Raw genomic sequence first — 17,348 nt, forward strand, 5'->3', positions numbered from 1 at the left:
TTTTTTTTAAGATTTTATTTATTTATTTGAGAGAGAGAATGAGAGACAGAGAGCATGAGAGGGAGGAGGGTCAGAGGGAGAAGCAGACTCCCCGCCGAGCAGGGAGCCCGATGCGGGACTCGATCCCGGGACTCCAGGATCATGACCTGAGCCGAAGGCAGTCGCCCAACCAACTGAGCCACCCAGGCGCCCGAAAAGTTTTATTCTAATTAACGTTATTCTTGATTGTGGGACTTTTGTCAGTTACTTGGGTTGGTGACCAAATTCTTAACTATTTTTGAAGTCAAAGTGTTCGGGGTCCATGGTTTCAAATTTCTGTTGTTAGACGCTCCCTTCTCTCTGCATCCACGGATCTTGGCTACATGCATGTGTAGCATGAGTTTTTCCTAGAACGTCATTTTAGTTGTGCTGTGATTACTTACACACAGGTCTCCCTTCCTCATCTTACAGCCCATCTTGTGCCTCACACATAGTAAGTGTTTCGTGTGTACACATAGCACCCGGTTTTACAGCAGCAGTCCCTAATCAGATGTGCATAAGTCAGCTCTTCAGAAGTGTCTACTCGGGCTCTGCCTCTGTGGGTTGTGATTCCCTGTGAGGGATGGAACCTTAGTCTTTTTTTCCTTCTTCCTTTAAATCTTCATAGATGATTATGTATTACTGATTAAGAAGAAAAATACTGGATTTAAAAGCATCAAGCCAAGACAAACTAGGAAGTATTTCTTAAAGAGAAAATTAAGAGGGCGCCTGGGTGGCTCAGTCGGTTAAGCGTCTGCCTTCAGCTCACGTCATGATCCCAGGGTCCTGGGATCGAGTCCCACATCGGGCTCCCTGCTCTGTGGGGAGCCTGCTTCTCCCTCTCCTCCCCACTTGTGCTCTCTATCTCGCTGTCTCTGTCTCTCTCAAATAAATAAAAATCTAAAAAAAAAAAAAAAATTTAAAAAAAAGAAAATTAAGATTTTAATTATTTGAGAGTGTGCATGAGCAGGGGGGAGGGGCGGAAGGAGAGGGAGAAGCAGACTCCCTGCCCAGCAGGGAGCCCGATCCAGGACCCCAGAATCATGACCTGAGCCAGAGTCAGATGCTTAACCCCTCTTATAAAAATTCTAATGTAGAAATTCATTGACTTGTTCCTTCGGATGGCAGTGTCTTCATTTCAGAAATGAGTGTTTCATAATTTGAAACCTATTTGCTCACTTGGCTAGTGTTGGAGAGGAAGCACGGTTCAGATGTGGCACCCAGTTCCAGATTGCTCAGCACCACTCACTAGCTGTGTGACCTTGAGCAAGTTAATGTCTCTGTCTCAGTCTCCTCAGCTGTACAAGGGAGTCATAATAGCATTTACCTGTTAAGTTGTCATGATAATTAACTGCAAAGTGTTTGGTGCAGGGCCTGGCACATGGCAAGTGCTTGTTTAATAAAATTTACTTATTTGACGTTTTGTGTCAGGTACTGAGGATTCAGTGATGAACTTGGTAGATGAGGTCTGAATAGCTTTATTTAAATAACGTCAGGGAGCATTAAAGCCAGCGCTCATGCCCTGTACTAAGTGCTCTGTGTACACTAGCTCATTTGATACTCTGATAACCCCGAGGGGTCAGCGCACTTGTTCCAGTTCATAGGCGCATAAACTGAAGGCAGCGATTGCTACTGGCCCAAGGTCACACAACTAGTAAGTGATGGAGGAGTCTGTCATAGTCATGCTTCTCACAGCTGTACTTGTTCTAGAGAATGGAATTTCTACCAGTGGGAGTACTTTGAAGCCAAAGTTACTCCTTTGTATGATCCCTGGAGAAATGATTAAGTTCATGCCTGTGGGAAGGACTGCTTGAGGTTAGCCATTGCCAGCAGGCCAGGGAGCTAGCTTTGAAGAGGGACACACACTCCTCAAATCACTGTGACATTTTAATTAATTTAAGAAGAGTTTTTTTCTTCTTAACCAGCTATCACTGTTACAGAATTTAAAAAAAAAAAAAAAAACTTTGGACCATTAGGGGTGCCTGGGTGGCTCAGTTGGTTAAGCGTCTGCCTTCAGCTCAGGTTGTGATCCCAGGACCCTGAGATTGAGCCCTGTGTCAGGCTCCCTGCTCAGCCGGGAGCCTGCTTCTCCCTCTCCCTCTGCCCCTCCCCCTGCTCGTGCTTGTGCTCGCTCTCGCTCTCTCTCACTCTCTTTCAAATGAATAAATTAAAAAAAAAAAAATCTTTAAAAAAAAACTTCTGACCATTAGCATAAACACGTTTCTCTTATAATTTTATGTTCTAATGCTCTTGTAGAGCTCTTTTTCTTGACCAAAATTTGGCTTCTAGGGCTAAGTTTCTTGTTTGAACAATTGAAAATTTCTGGATCTCTCCAGAATAATTGTGGGTATCTAGTACTGGTAAAACTTACTTTAACTTTGTTTTTGTAATACATCTTTGTTTTACTTTGAAGGCTCATACCCTCAGCATATTTACTAAGTGAAAAAATCTGTGTTTGAAGTTATTTAATGTGAAATATTTCCTAATCAAGTGCTTTGAGTCCGTAGAAAGTGTTTTAATGATTTAGGGAACTCGTTTATGGAAGTGCAGCTTGGTAAAAAGTGGTACGTGCACGATCCCATGCGAGGCAGCGCCCTGCTGTGTCCATGGCATGTGCAGTCACGTATGACTGCAGCAGCCGGGCCAGGGCCACAGCCATGTGAGGGCGCCTCAGGCCCGAGAGAGCCTTTGACTGGAGCAGACAGTGGCCCATGTACACATGATCTGAGTCAGTGTCCGTGCTTTAACACGCTTGCTTCTGCCCTGCTAGCGTCTCTCTGGACCGCTGGTATACTAAACCTGCCCCTCTCTGAAGGCGTGAGGGTGATTTGTCTTTTTTTAAAGCCTTCACTGAGTCAGAAACGAGCTGTGGAATGTTCTTTAGGTTTTACAATGGAAATTCATTTATCAGAGTTGCCTTTAGTGTAGTCTTGCCTGGATATTGTAGGATGTAGGTTACAGTTTTGCACAGCACACCAGACAGAAACTGCGCAGGTCTCTTCTTTGCCCTAGTTAGCTGCATTCTCATGCGGCAGCTTCTTGTGAGCGTAGGTGTTGGTATTTCTCGTACCATAAGCTTATGGGAAGGGATGTGGGGTTTCTGGCTACTTTTTGCTTTGTGCTTGAGTAGCAGTTGGCTTTAAAGATTTTGTCTTGTGAAAGCTCCAAGGGTAAAATGAACTGTGTTTGCTGGAGACATTTACTTTGCTAGGGACAGGGATTTGAGAATGAAACGCTGACTGTCTACTGAGCCTTCGAAATGTGCCTGTGTCACGCTGACACTCGGAGTGGCCGGAGGATGGCTTGAGGGCGTGCAGGGACTGGCTGCAGCAAGGAGGGAGGCACATCACTTCTGAATCATATGGTACGCGATGCTGGTTGACAGTGTTTGGCTTTAGAACTAGTGAAAACACCTATTTTTGCCCATCTGTAGAAGAAGAGTGTACTAACACATGTGGCTTGGAGGAATTACCTACTGCTCTAGCACGTCATGAAGCCAGACATGGCACTGACCCTGAGAATTTAAGGAGGAAATAGCCACCATCGCTGCCAAGCTGGAGGGACCTGTGAGAGTTTCATTCTTTCCCTTCTTTCTGGGATATGGCAGCCCTACCTAGACATGTTGACTGATGTCCTAACATCACATAGCCAAGTCCAGGTTCAATCGAATCGTTATTTTTTGAGACGCTTTCTGAAATTGGGCAAAGAGCTCAGATCTGTGACTCCATGGCTTTTCCGGCCATGCCAGCAGCCCATGAGAGGTAACAAGAGGTCCAACTTTAAATAGTAGTTTAGGACCATGCCGAAAGATAGCCCCAGTTCTCCCATGGGCTTCTGCAGAAGGTCAGTATTTAGGTTGAATTGTGCCTCCAGGACCCTCCCACATCTTCCAGAGGCCCTCTGAGGACTGAGCGTGGAGCAACGTGTGCCCAGGGGTGACCCGGAAATTGGCAGGTGACCTCCCCTCAGTGTCCTGACATCAAGCATTAAAGAGCTGTCGAACAGGTTGGCAAACTGATCAATAGGTTTAGAATTAACGTTTCCAGACTTGTATCTAGGAGGGACAGGACAGAGACCCAGCTGAACCCAGCCTGGGTGATCCACGTATCTCATTTTTTTTTTTTTTAAGATTTTATTTATTTATTCATGAGAGACACACAGAGAGAGAGAGACAGAGGCAGAGGGAGAAGCAGGCTCCCCGCTGAGCAGGGAGCCCGATGCGGGACTCGATCCCAGGACCCTGGGATCATGACCTGAGCCGAAGGCAGACGCTTAACCGACTGAGCCACCCAGGCGTCCCATGTATCTCATTTTTTAAGAAGCACAGTGGTGTTTCCTAATAAAGCCCATTGTTGCCATGGCTAGAGGCAACAGAAGCATCCAGTTGTATTTTCAAAACTGTGTTTGGATATTTCTGTCTTTCCTGGAGTTAGCAGGTCTCGTACACGGCGCAGCAGCGGTGTTTGTGGTAAAGGACGCCAACGGGACAGCTTGCATCATGGCCAACTTCTCCGCTGCCTTCATGGCCAGCTATGACACCAGGAGCGGGCCTAAGGTAGGAAACACCAGGTCTTCCATGCAGTGTGTGGGGTGTGTGTGAAGGTCTTTTAAATTATTGTTTTAAGTAAGTGTTTGGAGAAGGACATCACTGTAACACAGTAGCATGTGCATGTGCCCTGCTGGGCCGTGGCCTGTGCTCCGTGTACCCTGAAGCCACAGTCGTGACTCGTAAACTATCCTGCTGTCTGCTCTCACTGCCCCGTGGGAGCGTTGTCCCAGACTTGTGCGCGACTCCCCTCTGTGGTCACAGTGCTGACCAGCCTGATGGGTCAGAGCCTCTCCTGGGACCCCGGTCGTCTCATACTCTTTCAGGCTCAGGGCACCACTGTGTCTGCTGTTTGCCAGGCCGTCTGTAAGCACCGTCCTACTCTAAGATGCCCCTCAGTTGTCCTCTTAAAACAACTTGTACTTCTGCAGGATAAAAAAGGCTTTTTGCATTTGTAGATTTCTAACAAATAAGGTGCATTTGTATTTCTTTCTTTGTTAATTACCTGTTGGTGGACATTTCTTTTTTTTTCAATTTCACTTCTTCTATTTAACATTGACTCTTAAATGTATCTCTAAACCAAATGTTTTCAGTTCTTTGTTGAAACCACATTTTTCCTGCCCGGCCCCCATGTTGACCGCATCGGATCATCTTACTACCACTCAGGGGCAGTAGTGGGGCCCAGTGTTGGTGGGAAGGACAGAGCTCCTTTGGAGCACTCGGGACTTTGTGCCAGGTGCTCAGGCCTCATCAACTCGTGTGTGCGGGTCTCCACGTAAACGTGCTTGCACCCAAGACAGAAGAGGCCTGGGCAGGTTCTGTCCCGCAGAAGCGTTTCAAGTTACAGAGACTGGTCCAAACGCCTTTTGTGGTCGTTGCTACTTTACTTTTTTTGTGTTTGGGTTTTTTCAATGTCATTTTGAAAAATATTATGTTCCCCAAATGGGATCACCCGCATGCTGCTGTGTGCCTTACTCTCTATCACCGTATCTCTGTCACCTCGTGGAGTTCTGTCATTTTTTGGGAGCAGCATTAGTGGACAGCATCACCACAGTTGGGTTAGCTGGTCCAGTTCCTTTTGGGGGTCTCTAGGTGGTTTTGTAGTGGTTTGTTTTGTCTGTAGTGGTCAATTCAAATAGTTCTGCAGCAAACACCCTTTTCTCTTTGTTTAAAGAGACTTTTTTAAGTACAGTTGACACATGATGTTGCATCAGTTTCAGGTTACAACTTAGTGATTTGACAAGTTTATCCATTATGCTGTGCTCACTACACATGTAGCTATCATCTGTCCCATAAGGAGACATGTTCCTTAAACATTTTGATAGCAAACAAGTAGTAGTGCCTTTTTCAAATATAAATACAGAGCTCACTTGAAGCCTGGTAAGAATTATTTCAGTTTACCAAGGTAATTTTAGTTTTAATTCTGCTATAAATTAAAATTATGTTAACAAAGAACGTTCAATTAAATAATTGTCAGCTTTATCTTACACTTTATTTTTCAGTCTGTACCGACACATAATACTGATTTTCCTCGTGTTTTTATTTATGTTAAAAATGAATATGCTAACGGCATCTGAGAGGGAGCTGAGGTCCGACTTCCTGAAGGTCTTCCTTTGGCGCGTCTGAATCCCTTTCGTGACCTGCATTCTGACTGGGTCTGTTGTCCTTTGTTCTAGAATGTAACCTTCGACCTGCCATCTGATGCAGCAGTATTAAATAGCAGCTCTTGTGGTAAAGAGAACGCTTCTGACCCCAGTCTCATGATTGCTTTTGGAAGAGGACATGGACTGACCCTCAGTTTCACAAGAAATGCAACACGTTACAGTGTTCAGCTGATGAGTTTTATTTATAATTTGTCTGACACACAGATTTTCCCCAATGCAAGCTCCAAGGGTAAGAACCAAAACTGACCAGTTATAAAGTTAAGGAAATTGGGTTGGAGAGTGTCTAAAATTTTAACCAAGTAGTTCAAGTAGTTAAAAATTGATTTTTTTTTTCTTTACAGTTATCAAGACTGTGGAATCTGCAACTGACATCAGGGCTGACATAAATAAAAAATACAGATGTGTGAGCAACAACCAGATTCACATGCACAATGTCACTGTCACACTCCATGATGCCACCATCCAGGCATACCTTGCCAACAATAGCTTCAGCAAGGAAGGTAGGACACTGCCTTTGACCCAGATGCCCAGGCCCAACTCCAGGGCATGCAGACATGGCTTTGAGCCCATGCCTGAGGACGATGTGTATGTGAAGATTCGTGCAGCCAGGGACTGAGCTGGCAGCTCGCACTTAGAATTGCGCAGCGAACATTTTTTTCTCTAAAGAAGGTGATCTCTTTAGGTGAGGTTGGACTAATACTGATTTAAAAGGGCAAAGCAGTTACATCCCGTGTTGGGGAGCTGATGAGGTCAGGGCGCAGGATCTCTTCCAGTTTAAGCCAAGTGTCCTTTCATCAAGACCTAGGCTTAAGCTCTGTCCAGCTTGGGGGGCCAAGGGGCAGATGGTGAAGGACCTTGAGTGCCTTTTGGGCCAGGTGTTGGGCGGATGATGTACCAGGGAGGCACCTGCCAGCCCAGCTCCACTGGTGGGCTCTGGGTTCCAACAAGACAAGGCTCCGGGCCCCTCCTAGCTCTGTGGTCTTGGGTAAGGTGGTCAGCCTCTTGTTTCCTTCCCTTGTGAAGTAAGAATAATAGCCTGTGTTAGCAGGTCCTTAAGGTTAAAAAGGAAATTTATGCAAAGTGCATATTTCAGGGCCTGGCTCAGTTAGTAGTAAAGCATGTTGTCATTCAACTATGACTGAAGAAAGCTCTCTTCCTCAGTCCTACCAGTCAGCTCCCAGATCACTGTCCTCTTCCTGAAGGGTGAGGAAGGGTGACCGCCTCGAGGAAGTCGTCCTTCCTTCTCGGTGGTTAGCCATGTTCTTGTGAGCCTTCGGTTTGCAGTGTCCCCAGTGGTGTGGCTGGATCCATAGAGGTGCCTGCTGGCGTGTGACTGATTTGCACCAAGTCACTGGTGCTGAAGGGCATGATGGACTGGTTAGCACTTTGTGCAGTTGGGCGCAGCCCTCCTGAGAGGCATGCATGCTCTTAGCAGGGCCAGAACCTGGCCTGCAGGTGCCATCCAGCCCATCTCCGGTTTCTGTACGGCCAGGAAGCTAAAAATGGATGTTGTGCTTATCAATTTGAAGGTTAAGAAAAATCAAAAGAACATTTCACAGCACATGAAAATGACACGAAAGTCAAGTTTCAGTGCCTGTAATTAGAGTTTCCTTGGCACACAGCCGTGTTCGTTCACACACCTGTTCTCTATGGCTGCTTTCACACTCTCATGGCAGAGTTGGGACGGGCACAGCCACCGGACAGCCACAGAGTCTAAAATGTTTGCTGTCTGTGACTGGGAAAAACACGTCCAGCAGCAAGTGTACAGGGTGGAAAGGGAGGTCTGTGTGAGCTGGAGCAGCTCTTGAGGAGACCGGCTAGACAGGCCCTCTCTACACCCCCCTTGTCTGGGGAGCTGCGTGTGTGTATGGCCGTCAGCAGGCCCAAGTGTGCACACTGACACCCACCTACTCAAGCAGAGGAGTGACTACACGGGGGTTAGAGTCACACGAAATGCCTCAGGAGCTGATGCTCACGGTTTCAGGTCTTGGGTGGCTGGGTTTTGTCCCCAACGGTCTTCTCCCTCCAGTCTTGAGCAGAAGGGAAAAGTAAAAACTGCCAGAGGCCTTGGGAAATGAGAGCATTCTGGTTTGCTGGCTCGGTGCAGTGACTTCACTACCACCTGGGCCTCAGGCAGTCGTGGAGTAGAGCTTCTCACCTATACAACTTGCTTTCTTCTGCGTGGAAAACTTCTGACCACAGACAGCGATGACCTGGCCTCCCCTGTCTGGGGTGCCCGGCTGCTGGGCTTCCTGAGGGCACTAGAGCCCAGGACAGGGCTCCAGCTTCTGGTCTAAAATCACATGACAGTGTGGAGAGGCTAATTTCTTTTAAGGTTAATTGTTTTGTTTTTTAAATAGATTTTATCTTTCAGAGCAGTTTTAGGTTCACAGTTAAACAGAGAGTGCAGGGTTCCCACATAGCCCTGTCCCCCCATGCACAGAATCCCTCACTGTCAGCATCCTTCACGTTACTCCCAGTGGAGTATGTATGCGTGTGATTCCAAGTGGAAAAGCTGCTTCAGGGAGGCCGTCCCTCCCTACACCTGTGTCCCAGCCGCTGGCCCCCTGTTCTTAGGTCTGCTCCCATCCTACAGAGGATTCTGTGAGTTGTTGATCAGAAATTTGGTCACTAAGCTCAGCCTCACTCCCCATCTCCCTTTGTGTCCCATGGTTCATCAAAGCTTTCATTTTATGTTAAATCTGCCTTCGCTGATATGTCTCTGTTTTGGAAAGGAAACTTGCTGCCTTTTAAAGACTCTAGAGCGCTCTCTTAGTGAATCTGTTGGGAAGAGGAGTGTAAGAGGCATCCCAGAGATGCACAGAATGTCCTGTACAAGTTGGCATGCCCCTGTGACAGGCCGGAGGGCTTGGTGAGATCATGGCACGCCTGCATACTCTTCACTGGACAGGAAGGAGTCCCCATAGGGCTTTTGGGCTCCTGTCACCATCAGGCCACATCCTTTACAGTCACTCCTGATCAGTCTTTGCCTGGAGTGCTAAGAAATGAAATGAGCAAACAAGCTCCAGGCACCCCCCCCTTCCCCCACCACACACCTCCCCACTCCCACCCCGTGATGTCTTCCTTGTTTTCTGGGATGTGGTCCTCTGGTGGCCTGGGTCCAGGCCTAGTCACTAGGGGAGTTCTTGGAGCAGCCGTGTAGGCAGGGAGGAGCTCCAGAGTGGGTGTCTGCTCTATGGGCGGGGGCTGCACTGTTCCCAGAAATTACTGCAGCAGACCTTGAACGGCACAGGTGTGAGCTGTGTGGGTCCACTTACACGTGGTTGTGTTTCAATAAATGCAGTATGGTACCGTAAATATATTCTTACAATTTTTTTTCCTCTACCATCGTTGGAAGAATACAGTATGCAATGTCTATAACATACAAAACGTGTGTTAATTGACTGTGTTATTGATAAGGCTTCTGGTCAACAGTAGGCTTTTATGATTAAGTTTTGGGGGGAGTCAGAGGTTAACGTGGATTTTCGACTTTTCGGGGGTTAGAGCCCCTCACCCCGTTGTCATTCGGGGGTCAGCTGTATTTGATGACACGACCTGAGCCATGTTGAAGCTCAGCTGGTAGCGTATTCCACTGTTCCTCAGCTCCCTGTGAGCCTGGGGTCTGATCTTTGGAGAGCCCCCTGGCTGGCCAGCACCTGCCTCACCACTTTCTGTCTGTGTTGCTGTTTCTGACCGTGGTTTGCAATCAGAGGGACCTGTGTATTTTCCCTACAAGCAGGAGATTTGATGTAACTGACCACGTATAGCAAGACAGCATAAATCGCTTTTAGAAATACTTGGTTTCTGTTAAAATTGAGCCATTTGTTTATCTCCTCTTGTGCCAGTTTCATTTCTTTGGTTCTTAGGCACAGTCCTTTTTGGTTTGGTTTGGTTTGGTTTTTTGTCACCAAATTGTAAGCTTCTTCAGGGAAGAGAGTCCATCTCAAATATGTTAAGTATATTTTATATTCTCCTAGTCTGCTGTACTTATGGATTCTTAATGAAGAATTGTTACATGAAGATCTATCCAAGAATTAGTAAATTTTTGGTCATAAAAACCCATGTAAAGTTTTTATTTGATGGACTGCAAGTGTTGGGGCAGGTTCTGTGGCCTCACTCGTCTGTAGTGTTGTGGGGGCCTGGACCAGAGAGCCTTATTAGTTCACTCTGCCTCTCCACGTGCACTGTCCTATCGGAGAAGCCTCTGGTACTTACAGATTTCAGTTTAAAAGGAATCGAGCACAGGCCAAGGCTGCCGAATTGTCCTGTCAGTTCTGTTGATGAAGGTGAGTGCTGAGGAAAGCAGCAGATGTTGTCTTTCCCAGAGGTCTGTAAAGGAAGGCAGGTGGTTCTCATTCTGGAGTAGTCTGAGCAGGGGAGTGTGTCCCACTCTGTGTTTGTGGGAATGGCATTTCCTGCCCCAGGCCCAGCAGAGGGTTCCTATTATTCATCTTTGCATCTTTAAGATTTGACGTGTGGCACTTGTGGATGCTTCTGTGACCGTTAGTTCAAAATAGGAACTCTTCACTATGGTTCACCCCAAGTTCACGTCCCACCCAATCCCACACAGTTTGGCATCATTTCTCCCTTAGGAGTGACTCCCAGGGTGGCTCAAAGTGAAGGAACTGATGCTAAAATATCTCTCTCCGTGTGAGACTCTTTCTGATTTTAGCACGCAAGCTTCCCTGAAAGTCGGCTGCTGCCAGATCATTTGGGGCCTCCAGGGCACAGAAGCGTTTGAAAATCATGCGAAGAGGAATCGTGGAAGGATGTGCAGCCTGCATTTCCTGGGGCCCCTGGTCTTCCCCAGAGGCCTCCTCATGCGTGGGTAGCACTTAGCACACTCCATGCATTTTACTTGTGATTTCCTCATTTGGACTGAGCATTCTGCAAAGTAGGACTGTCGTTTCTGCTTCAGGATGGGCTGCTCAGAGCGTGGACTCTGCATTTGCAGTTAGGAGGAGGGCGCTTTGTCCGTGCAGATTTCCGCAGTCTTGACGGTACATTGTGCGTGTTCCCAGGCTGATGTTTTGCAGCCTGCTTTATGAAAACAGTGGATCGTGTGTAAAAATGCTGGTCAAATCCGTGTAGGTTAGTCTCCCCCGTGCGTGCTGTGTGCCCATCTAGGCCAGGATTTGGAGGCCACCTGTTGTTGTTCTTGTTTTTCGCATTTAATTATGTCACGTTGTGTGACAGTTTGTAAAGTACTGATGAGGCTATTCTTAACAGTGCAGCTCCGGGGGAGACGGGGGCGGTGTGGCCGGTACACCCTGAGGGGTACGTCTCTGGCAGCATCTGTCCTGCCGCCGCGAGCCCAGGTTACACCCACTCCATCATGCTCTTTCCATCTTTGTTTTCTGTCTAGAAAGGCACTGGACCATACAAGATTGTATTGTGTGAAGGCACGCTGCATGCGTGAGCTTTCCAGAGAGTGCGTGGAATCCCTTCTTCGTCAGTCCTGCAGGGTGAACTTTCCCGTCTCTCCCCATCTCAACCCCCCCACCCAGGTAGATGGGATGTGGAGGAGGAAGGGCAAAGCTTCCTTTGAGCTTGGAGCAAGAAGTGGTCAGGTGTTCAGAAGTTTCAGCGTCTTCCCAGTGGGCGCTACAGCCCTGGATGTGGTGGGCCCGCTCCAACGGCTCAGCGGAGCAGAAATGGGGATGGCGTGGACGTGGAACTTGGATGGAGATCATAGAAATCAAATCCTTGATTACCCACAGAAACAGGGTGGTTAAACAGAGAGCTTAGTTTGGGGCTGACGGTCTCCTGAAGTGCTGAGGGATGCCGGGTCATCTCCACAGGAGGCAGCTGTCTGTCCTGGAGGCACCTACAGAGAACGTTCGTTTATCTTTGCTTTTGGTTCAGTCGGCCTTGATTTTGAATATAAATTTTTGTTGTAAATCATAGTGGATCAAATTCTGAGAGCCTGAATCACATTTAAACTCTTGAGATCTCTGGGGGCACCATGTGCCCTCTGCCAAGGCCTGTCCTGCTCCAGCTTCCCTCACTGCTGGATTGTGGTCTCCTTCCTGGGAGTCTTCACTCGCACTTACTGGGCCTTCTCCCTGCATGAGGGTGCCTGCCTGTGGGTGCCTTCACCCCATCTTGCTCCGAATCACCCACAGCAGCTGGCTGACTCGTGTACCTGGTCTCAGCTCTGGTCTTGTCCCGCAGGGACCCACCTGACGCTCGTCCTTCTCAGGGCCTCCTGGGTTTCTCTCCCACGGGCTCCATGCTGACAGCACAGCTTTGTCCTGCTGTATGTGTCCAGGGCTGTCTGTCCCTCCGGAGCCTACGAGCTCTCTGGCACCATGCCTAGCATGCAGCCGCATGGAGAATGTGGTTTTGAACTGTTGCTCTTTGCAGTGGTGTGTGGCCGCCTGTCCCGGCGGCAGGCGACAATGAAGGTTTTCTTTATTTCACAGTATGAAGGAAGGTTTGTCGTGCAGAGGGGTAGGTCTGTGAGGGCAGGGTTGCCCAGAGGCTGAGCTGGAAGAGCATCCAGTCAGAACTGTGGCGCGGTGGCAGGAGTGGGGACGGCCCTGTGGGACAGCGGCGCCCGCCAGTCCTGTACTTCCAGAGTGGGGTCAGCACGTGCCATCCTGGAGCAGACTGAGAAATCACATTCTGCGGGTGGGGCCAGCTGAGAGTCTGAGGGGGTGCCTAGCTCCCGCTGGCTCTGAGGAACTGGGACTTTGTCTCTCTTCCCACTTGTCGGTCCAGAGACGCGCTGTGAGCAAGACGGGCCTTTTCCGACAACGGCGCCACCGCCGCCTCCCCACCCTTCGCCATCGCCAACGCCCGAGAACCCCCCCGTGTACAAGTACAATGTGAGTGGCACTAACGGGACCTGCCTGCTGGCCAGCATGGGGCTGCAGCTGAACGTCACCTACAAGAAGAAGGACAACACGGTAGGCTGAGCCCCCAGAGCCCTTCCTTCTGTGGTGGGAGTGTTGGTGCGTGAGCAGCAGGACTCTGCGTGTGGGTCTGAGAACGGTGGTCGTGTCTGTGCTGCGGTCAGCCTCTCGGCACTCGGCCGCACCGTACCCGTCTGTCCACATGCCAGACGTGTGGTGTTCGGCACCCTACAGGACGAGTTTATTGACCCCAAAGAGAACGTTAGATTTTGCTTTAAAACGCTACCACTGCAACGTTTTTTTGTGCTTTTCCTTTGAAATATTTCTCCTTACTGGTGACCAAGTCTTTGGGGCTACGCAGGGAACGTGTTCGTGATGGGTGTGAAGTGTGTGGCTGTCGGGAGATGGGGTGGAGGGGCAAGTGTGTGTCCTTGTGAAAATAGCAACCAGGAGGAGCAGGAAAAATGGTTTTGGAACCCAGAAATCTGCGCTAGAGTAAACTTGGGATGTTTTCTTTCTGGTTTTGGTTAAAATGATGGTGGCCTTGAAGTTCTTATTTTAAGATTACTTTTGTTTTTCCCAGAGTTTGGAGGACCCAGGGCATGAAACAGAATGGTAACTTGTTTGCTTTTCTCACTTAAGACCATGACGAGAGTGTTCAGCATCAACCCGAATAAGACCACTGCCGGAGGGAGCTGCAGCCCCCAGCTGGTGACCCTGGAGCTCCGCAGCGAGAGCATCCCCCTCCTGGCCTTCCAGTTTGGAATGGTGAGGCTCAACGTTCCTGTGTACTCTGGGGGCTTTGATGCCAGAACCGCTGCACGGCGGTCACTGGGCTGAGTGCTCTGTGCACTGGCCAGAGTGAAGATCGGATTAAGGTGCCAAAACCCACAGCTCTGCCTTAGTGAAGAAGGGGAGTCTGCTTTCTCCGCCTTCTTTTTTTGCTGGTGTTTTGGATCCTCGCCCCCCCCCCCCAATCCTGTTTTTATAAGGAATGCCTCGGTTGGTTCTTTATGCAGCAGATGTGAGGGAGCACCTGCGGCCTGCCCACAGCCACCTTCTGCGCCCAGCTGCGCTCAGCTCAGCCTCCCACCTCACACACTGTCGTCACCCCTTCCTTGAGGGGCAGCGTCTCTGGGTCTTGGCTCTTCTCTTCCTTATACCCGTCAGGGATGAATCCTCTGTGAAGTTAGCAAAATCATATGGGAAGAATAGAAGTACCGTCTGCGAGTGTTTATAGTACATGCTGCAGTTGAGCTGATTAACAGTCCAGTTTCTCCTAATAAAGTTTGTGTTCCTAAAGTTCAGCAAACTTTGAGAAAAGCTTGCTTTTTTAGAATGTGGCTTCTTCAATCCCTATTTTAGCAGAGCCTGATTGTGTAAAAAGGTCTAGAAGGAACTAACCATAAGCATTTGTGTTCTCGAGATTTATGCGATGCCTTACACAGACCGCATACCCCACAGCTTCATGCTGAAGGTAGAAATACAGGAGTCAAATTTATTACCAGATGACCCTTCAGGTTTGACAGTAAGCATGTGTCTGGCAAGTGGTTAAGGATTATCTTCTTCTCTTTAAGAGCGCAAGTACTAGCCGGTATTTCCTGCAAGGAATCCAGTTGAATATGACTCTTCCTGACGCCAGAGGTAAGACCCCCACAACTCCCCGGCCCGTCCAGGTGCCCCAGAGCACTCACTCTCACCTACCTTTGCAGACCCCACCTTCAAGGCCGCCAACAGCTCTCTGAGGGCCCTTCAGGCCACCATCGGGAATTCGTACAAGTGTAACGCTGAGGAGCGCGTGCAGGTCACAGAGGCCTTCTCCATCAATATCTTCAAAGTGTGGGTCCAGGCTTTCCAGGTGCAAGGAGACAAGTTTGGGTCTGGTGAGTAGCACCGACGGCAGCGTTTCAGACCCTGCACGGGGTCTGCAGGCTGTGGTTCTGTTTGGAAATTTAATCATTTAGAGCAAATTCCCCTTCCTGAGTCCCCCTGCCTTTGAAAGGCCCAGCATCTACAGATGTGAACAAGCGGCACTGTTGCGCAAAGGTCCTTTTCAGAGCTGGCATGTGTCTTCCCCTGTGAGAGCAGGATATAGGGATGCGGCCGTGTGGTGTGTTGTGTCCCCGAGGTAGTCGACGAGAACTCAAGCCTCCCGGCCAGGCTGTGGGAATGGATGGGGAGGAGGGGGAGGCCCGTGAGGTCGCCCGGTGACAGCCGGTGTGAGCACGGTGCATTCCCTGTCTCCGCAGTGGAGGAATGCCAGCTGGATGAGAACAGCATGCTGATCCCCATCGCCGTGGGGGGTGCCCTGGCAGGGCTGGTCCTCATCGTCCTCATCGCCTACCTCATCGGCAGGAAGAGGAGCCATGCCGGCTACCAGACGATTTAGCACGGCCTCTAGAGGCACAGACTAGCAGCCGCTGCGGGGTCTCTGCTCCTTTCCCTGAGCTTAGATTGGTGTTGAGAGAGGCACACTTTCTTGCAAACTGATTTCAAATCTGCTTTATCCAATGTGAAGTTCATCTTGCAACATTTACTATGCACAAGAGTAACTTTGAAATGACGGTGTTAATTTTGCTAACTGGGTTAAATATTTTGCTAATGGTTCGACGTTAATATTTACCAAAGTAGAACTTTAAGGTGGGAGGGTAAGAGTGCTTTTCTAAGAGGGCCACTGGCTCCACTATCATTTGGCTTTTTAAGATTCTGGTGTTTGGCCCCTTCATTCTTGACTGAGATTTCAGCCTCGCCAAGGGAGGTTCCCTGGTCTTGACCTTAGGACCTCTGAGGAGGGCTGGCTAGGTGTTAGGCTGGTATGCTTAAGAAATTAGTAGAGAAAGAAGATCTTAAAACAGAAGTACTCCAGAAGATGAAAATCTGGAACGCTTAAATTAAGCTTTAGAAGCCAGGACAGGCCCGGCCACCCCGCCCACCCAGGCGGCACAGCTCAGTACTTGGGCACGGTCACTCCTATGCGTCAGGGCCTTTGGTCTTTCCATGCTCTGCCACTCAAGAGCTGGCACTTTTTTTAAAATAGATAAATGGGTGTTATTTTTATTTACCTTTTTGTAAAGTGATTTTCAGTCTTCTGTTTGAGGTTCAGGGTGATCCTGTTCTGCACTTGTGTAAATACTGGGTATCACACTCTGATCTACCCGCTTGCCGCTCGGGTGGCTGTGCACTGAGGACCCTTCATGTCTCGCATTGCTGTAACAATGCTAATAAAACATCTCTTTCTTTCTCTGTCTGGACCTCATCCTTCTGTCTGCTCTCATGTGAGGTCTCGTCGAAGGTGCACGGGTGGAGGGCAGGTGTGAGCAGGGATGGCAGGTGTCTGCCGGTGCCCCTAGCTTTTGGGAGAGCTTGTGTTGCTGCTGGTCTTACTGGGTAACTTGAAGGAGAAACAGGAGTTGTGAGTGAGCAGCGACGGCATTGTGTCCCACCCACACGGTGAGGATGAGGATGGGTGCGAGGAGGGTGGTGCAGGCTCCTGCGGGGCTGCTCCTGTTTGGAGCCCTGTGGCCACACCCCTTTGAAGATGGGCCGCCTTCACCTCCTCCAGGATGGCGGCAGCAGGAGGCCCCACTGGCTGTGCTCAAGAGCTTTCAGAGCAGGAGCTGAAGCCTAAGATTTATTTATTATTTTTTTTTTTTAAAGATTTTATTTATTTGAGACAGAATGAGAGACAGAGAGCATGAGAGGGAGGAGGGTCAGAGGGAGAAGCAGACTCCCCGTCGAGCAGGGAGCCCGATGCGGGACTCGATCCTGGGACTCCAGGATCATGACCTGAGCCGAAGGCAGTCGCTTAATCAACTGAGCCACCCAGGCGCCCGCCTAAGATTTATTTTAATCTTCCCTTTTTAAGCAAAGACCTGTGCCTTCCGAGGATTTATGGACCTTGCTGGCTGAGGCTGAAGCCAACCTGCCTGCCAGGCAGCCCTGGGACTGGAGTGTCCCCAAGCAGCGCCTGCGTACCTGCAGCCAGGGCCTGCCCCAGAGCTGCTTCCGGGGAGGGAGGGGCTCGGGGCCACACGGCTGGTGTTTGTCAGGCCTCACCCGCCAACTGTGCGGACCCCACGCTGGTGAGCCCGTGCTGCACTGCCCTGTGAGGGGTGGCCGGCCTCTGGGACGCCCCAGGCTTTGGCGGCCTGCCCGCGCCACCACTCCCTCCCCACGAGAGCGTCTACGCATGCAGTGTGGTCCCAGGGCAGCGTTCTCTGTGACGCAGGGGGAAGGGCAGTGCCTCTGCTGTGGCTGGGCTGG

The 17,348-nt window shown here is 49.5% G+C and overlaps 1 protein-coding gene across 1 annotated transcript; it reads left to right on the top strand.

The window, feature by feature from the left end:
• The first annotated feature begins 4,360 nt into the window (after positions 1-4,360).
• LAMP1 (lysosome associated membrane protein 1) lies at positions 4,361-16,328 on the top strand. The gene is made up of 8 exons (XM_031019783.2): positions 4,361-4,573; positions 6,241-6,457; positions 6,570-6,728; positions 12,952-13,139; positions 13,728-13,853; positions 14,663-14,729; positions 14,798-14,968; positions 15,335-16,328. Exons 1-8 carry the CDS (start codon positions 4,376-4,378, stop codon positions 15,472-15,474), a joined length of 1,266 nt encoding a protein of 421 aa, XP_030875643.1. The 5' UTR covers positions 4,361-4,375; the 3' UTR covers positions 15,475-16,328.
• The last annotated feature ends 1,020 nt before the right edge of the window (positions 16,329-17,348 follow it).

Source organism: Leptonychotes weddellii, chromosome 3 (assembly GCF_054177405.1).
Source record: "Leptonychotes weddellii isolate Sample4059 chromosome 3, ASM5417740v2, whole genome shotgun sequence".
Classification (NCBI taxonomy): Eukaryota; Metazoa; Chordata; class Mammalia; order Carnivora; family Phocidae; genus Leptonychotes; species Leptonychotes weddellii.

Excerpts from the sequence above, each read along its gene's own strand:
- LAMP1 (XM_031019783.2), top strand. The coding sequence starts at position 4,376 with ATGGCTAGAGGCAACAGAAGCATCCAGTTGTATTTTCAAAACTGTGTT. Across the intron at positions 6,729-12,951 it reads CAATAGCTTCAGCAAGGAAG|AGACGCGCTGTGAGCAAGAC; the intron begins GTAGGACACTGC and ends TTGTCGGTCCAG. Across the intron at positions 14,730-14,797 it reads GACTCTTCCTGACGCCAGAG|ACCCCACCTTCAAGGCCGCC; the intron begins GTAAGACCCCCA and ends CTACCTTTGCAG.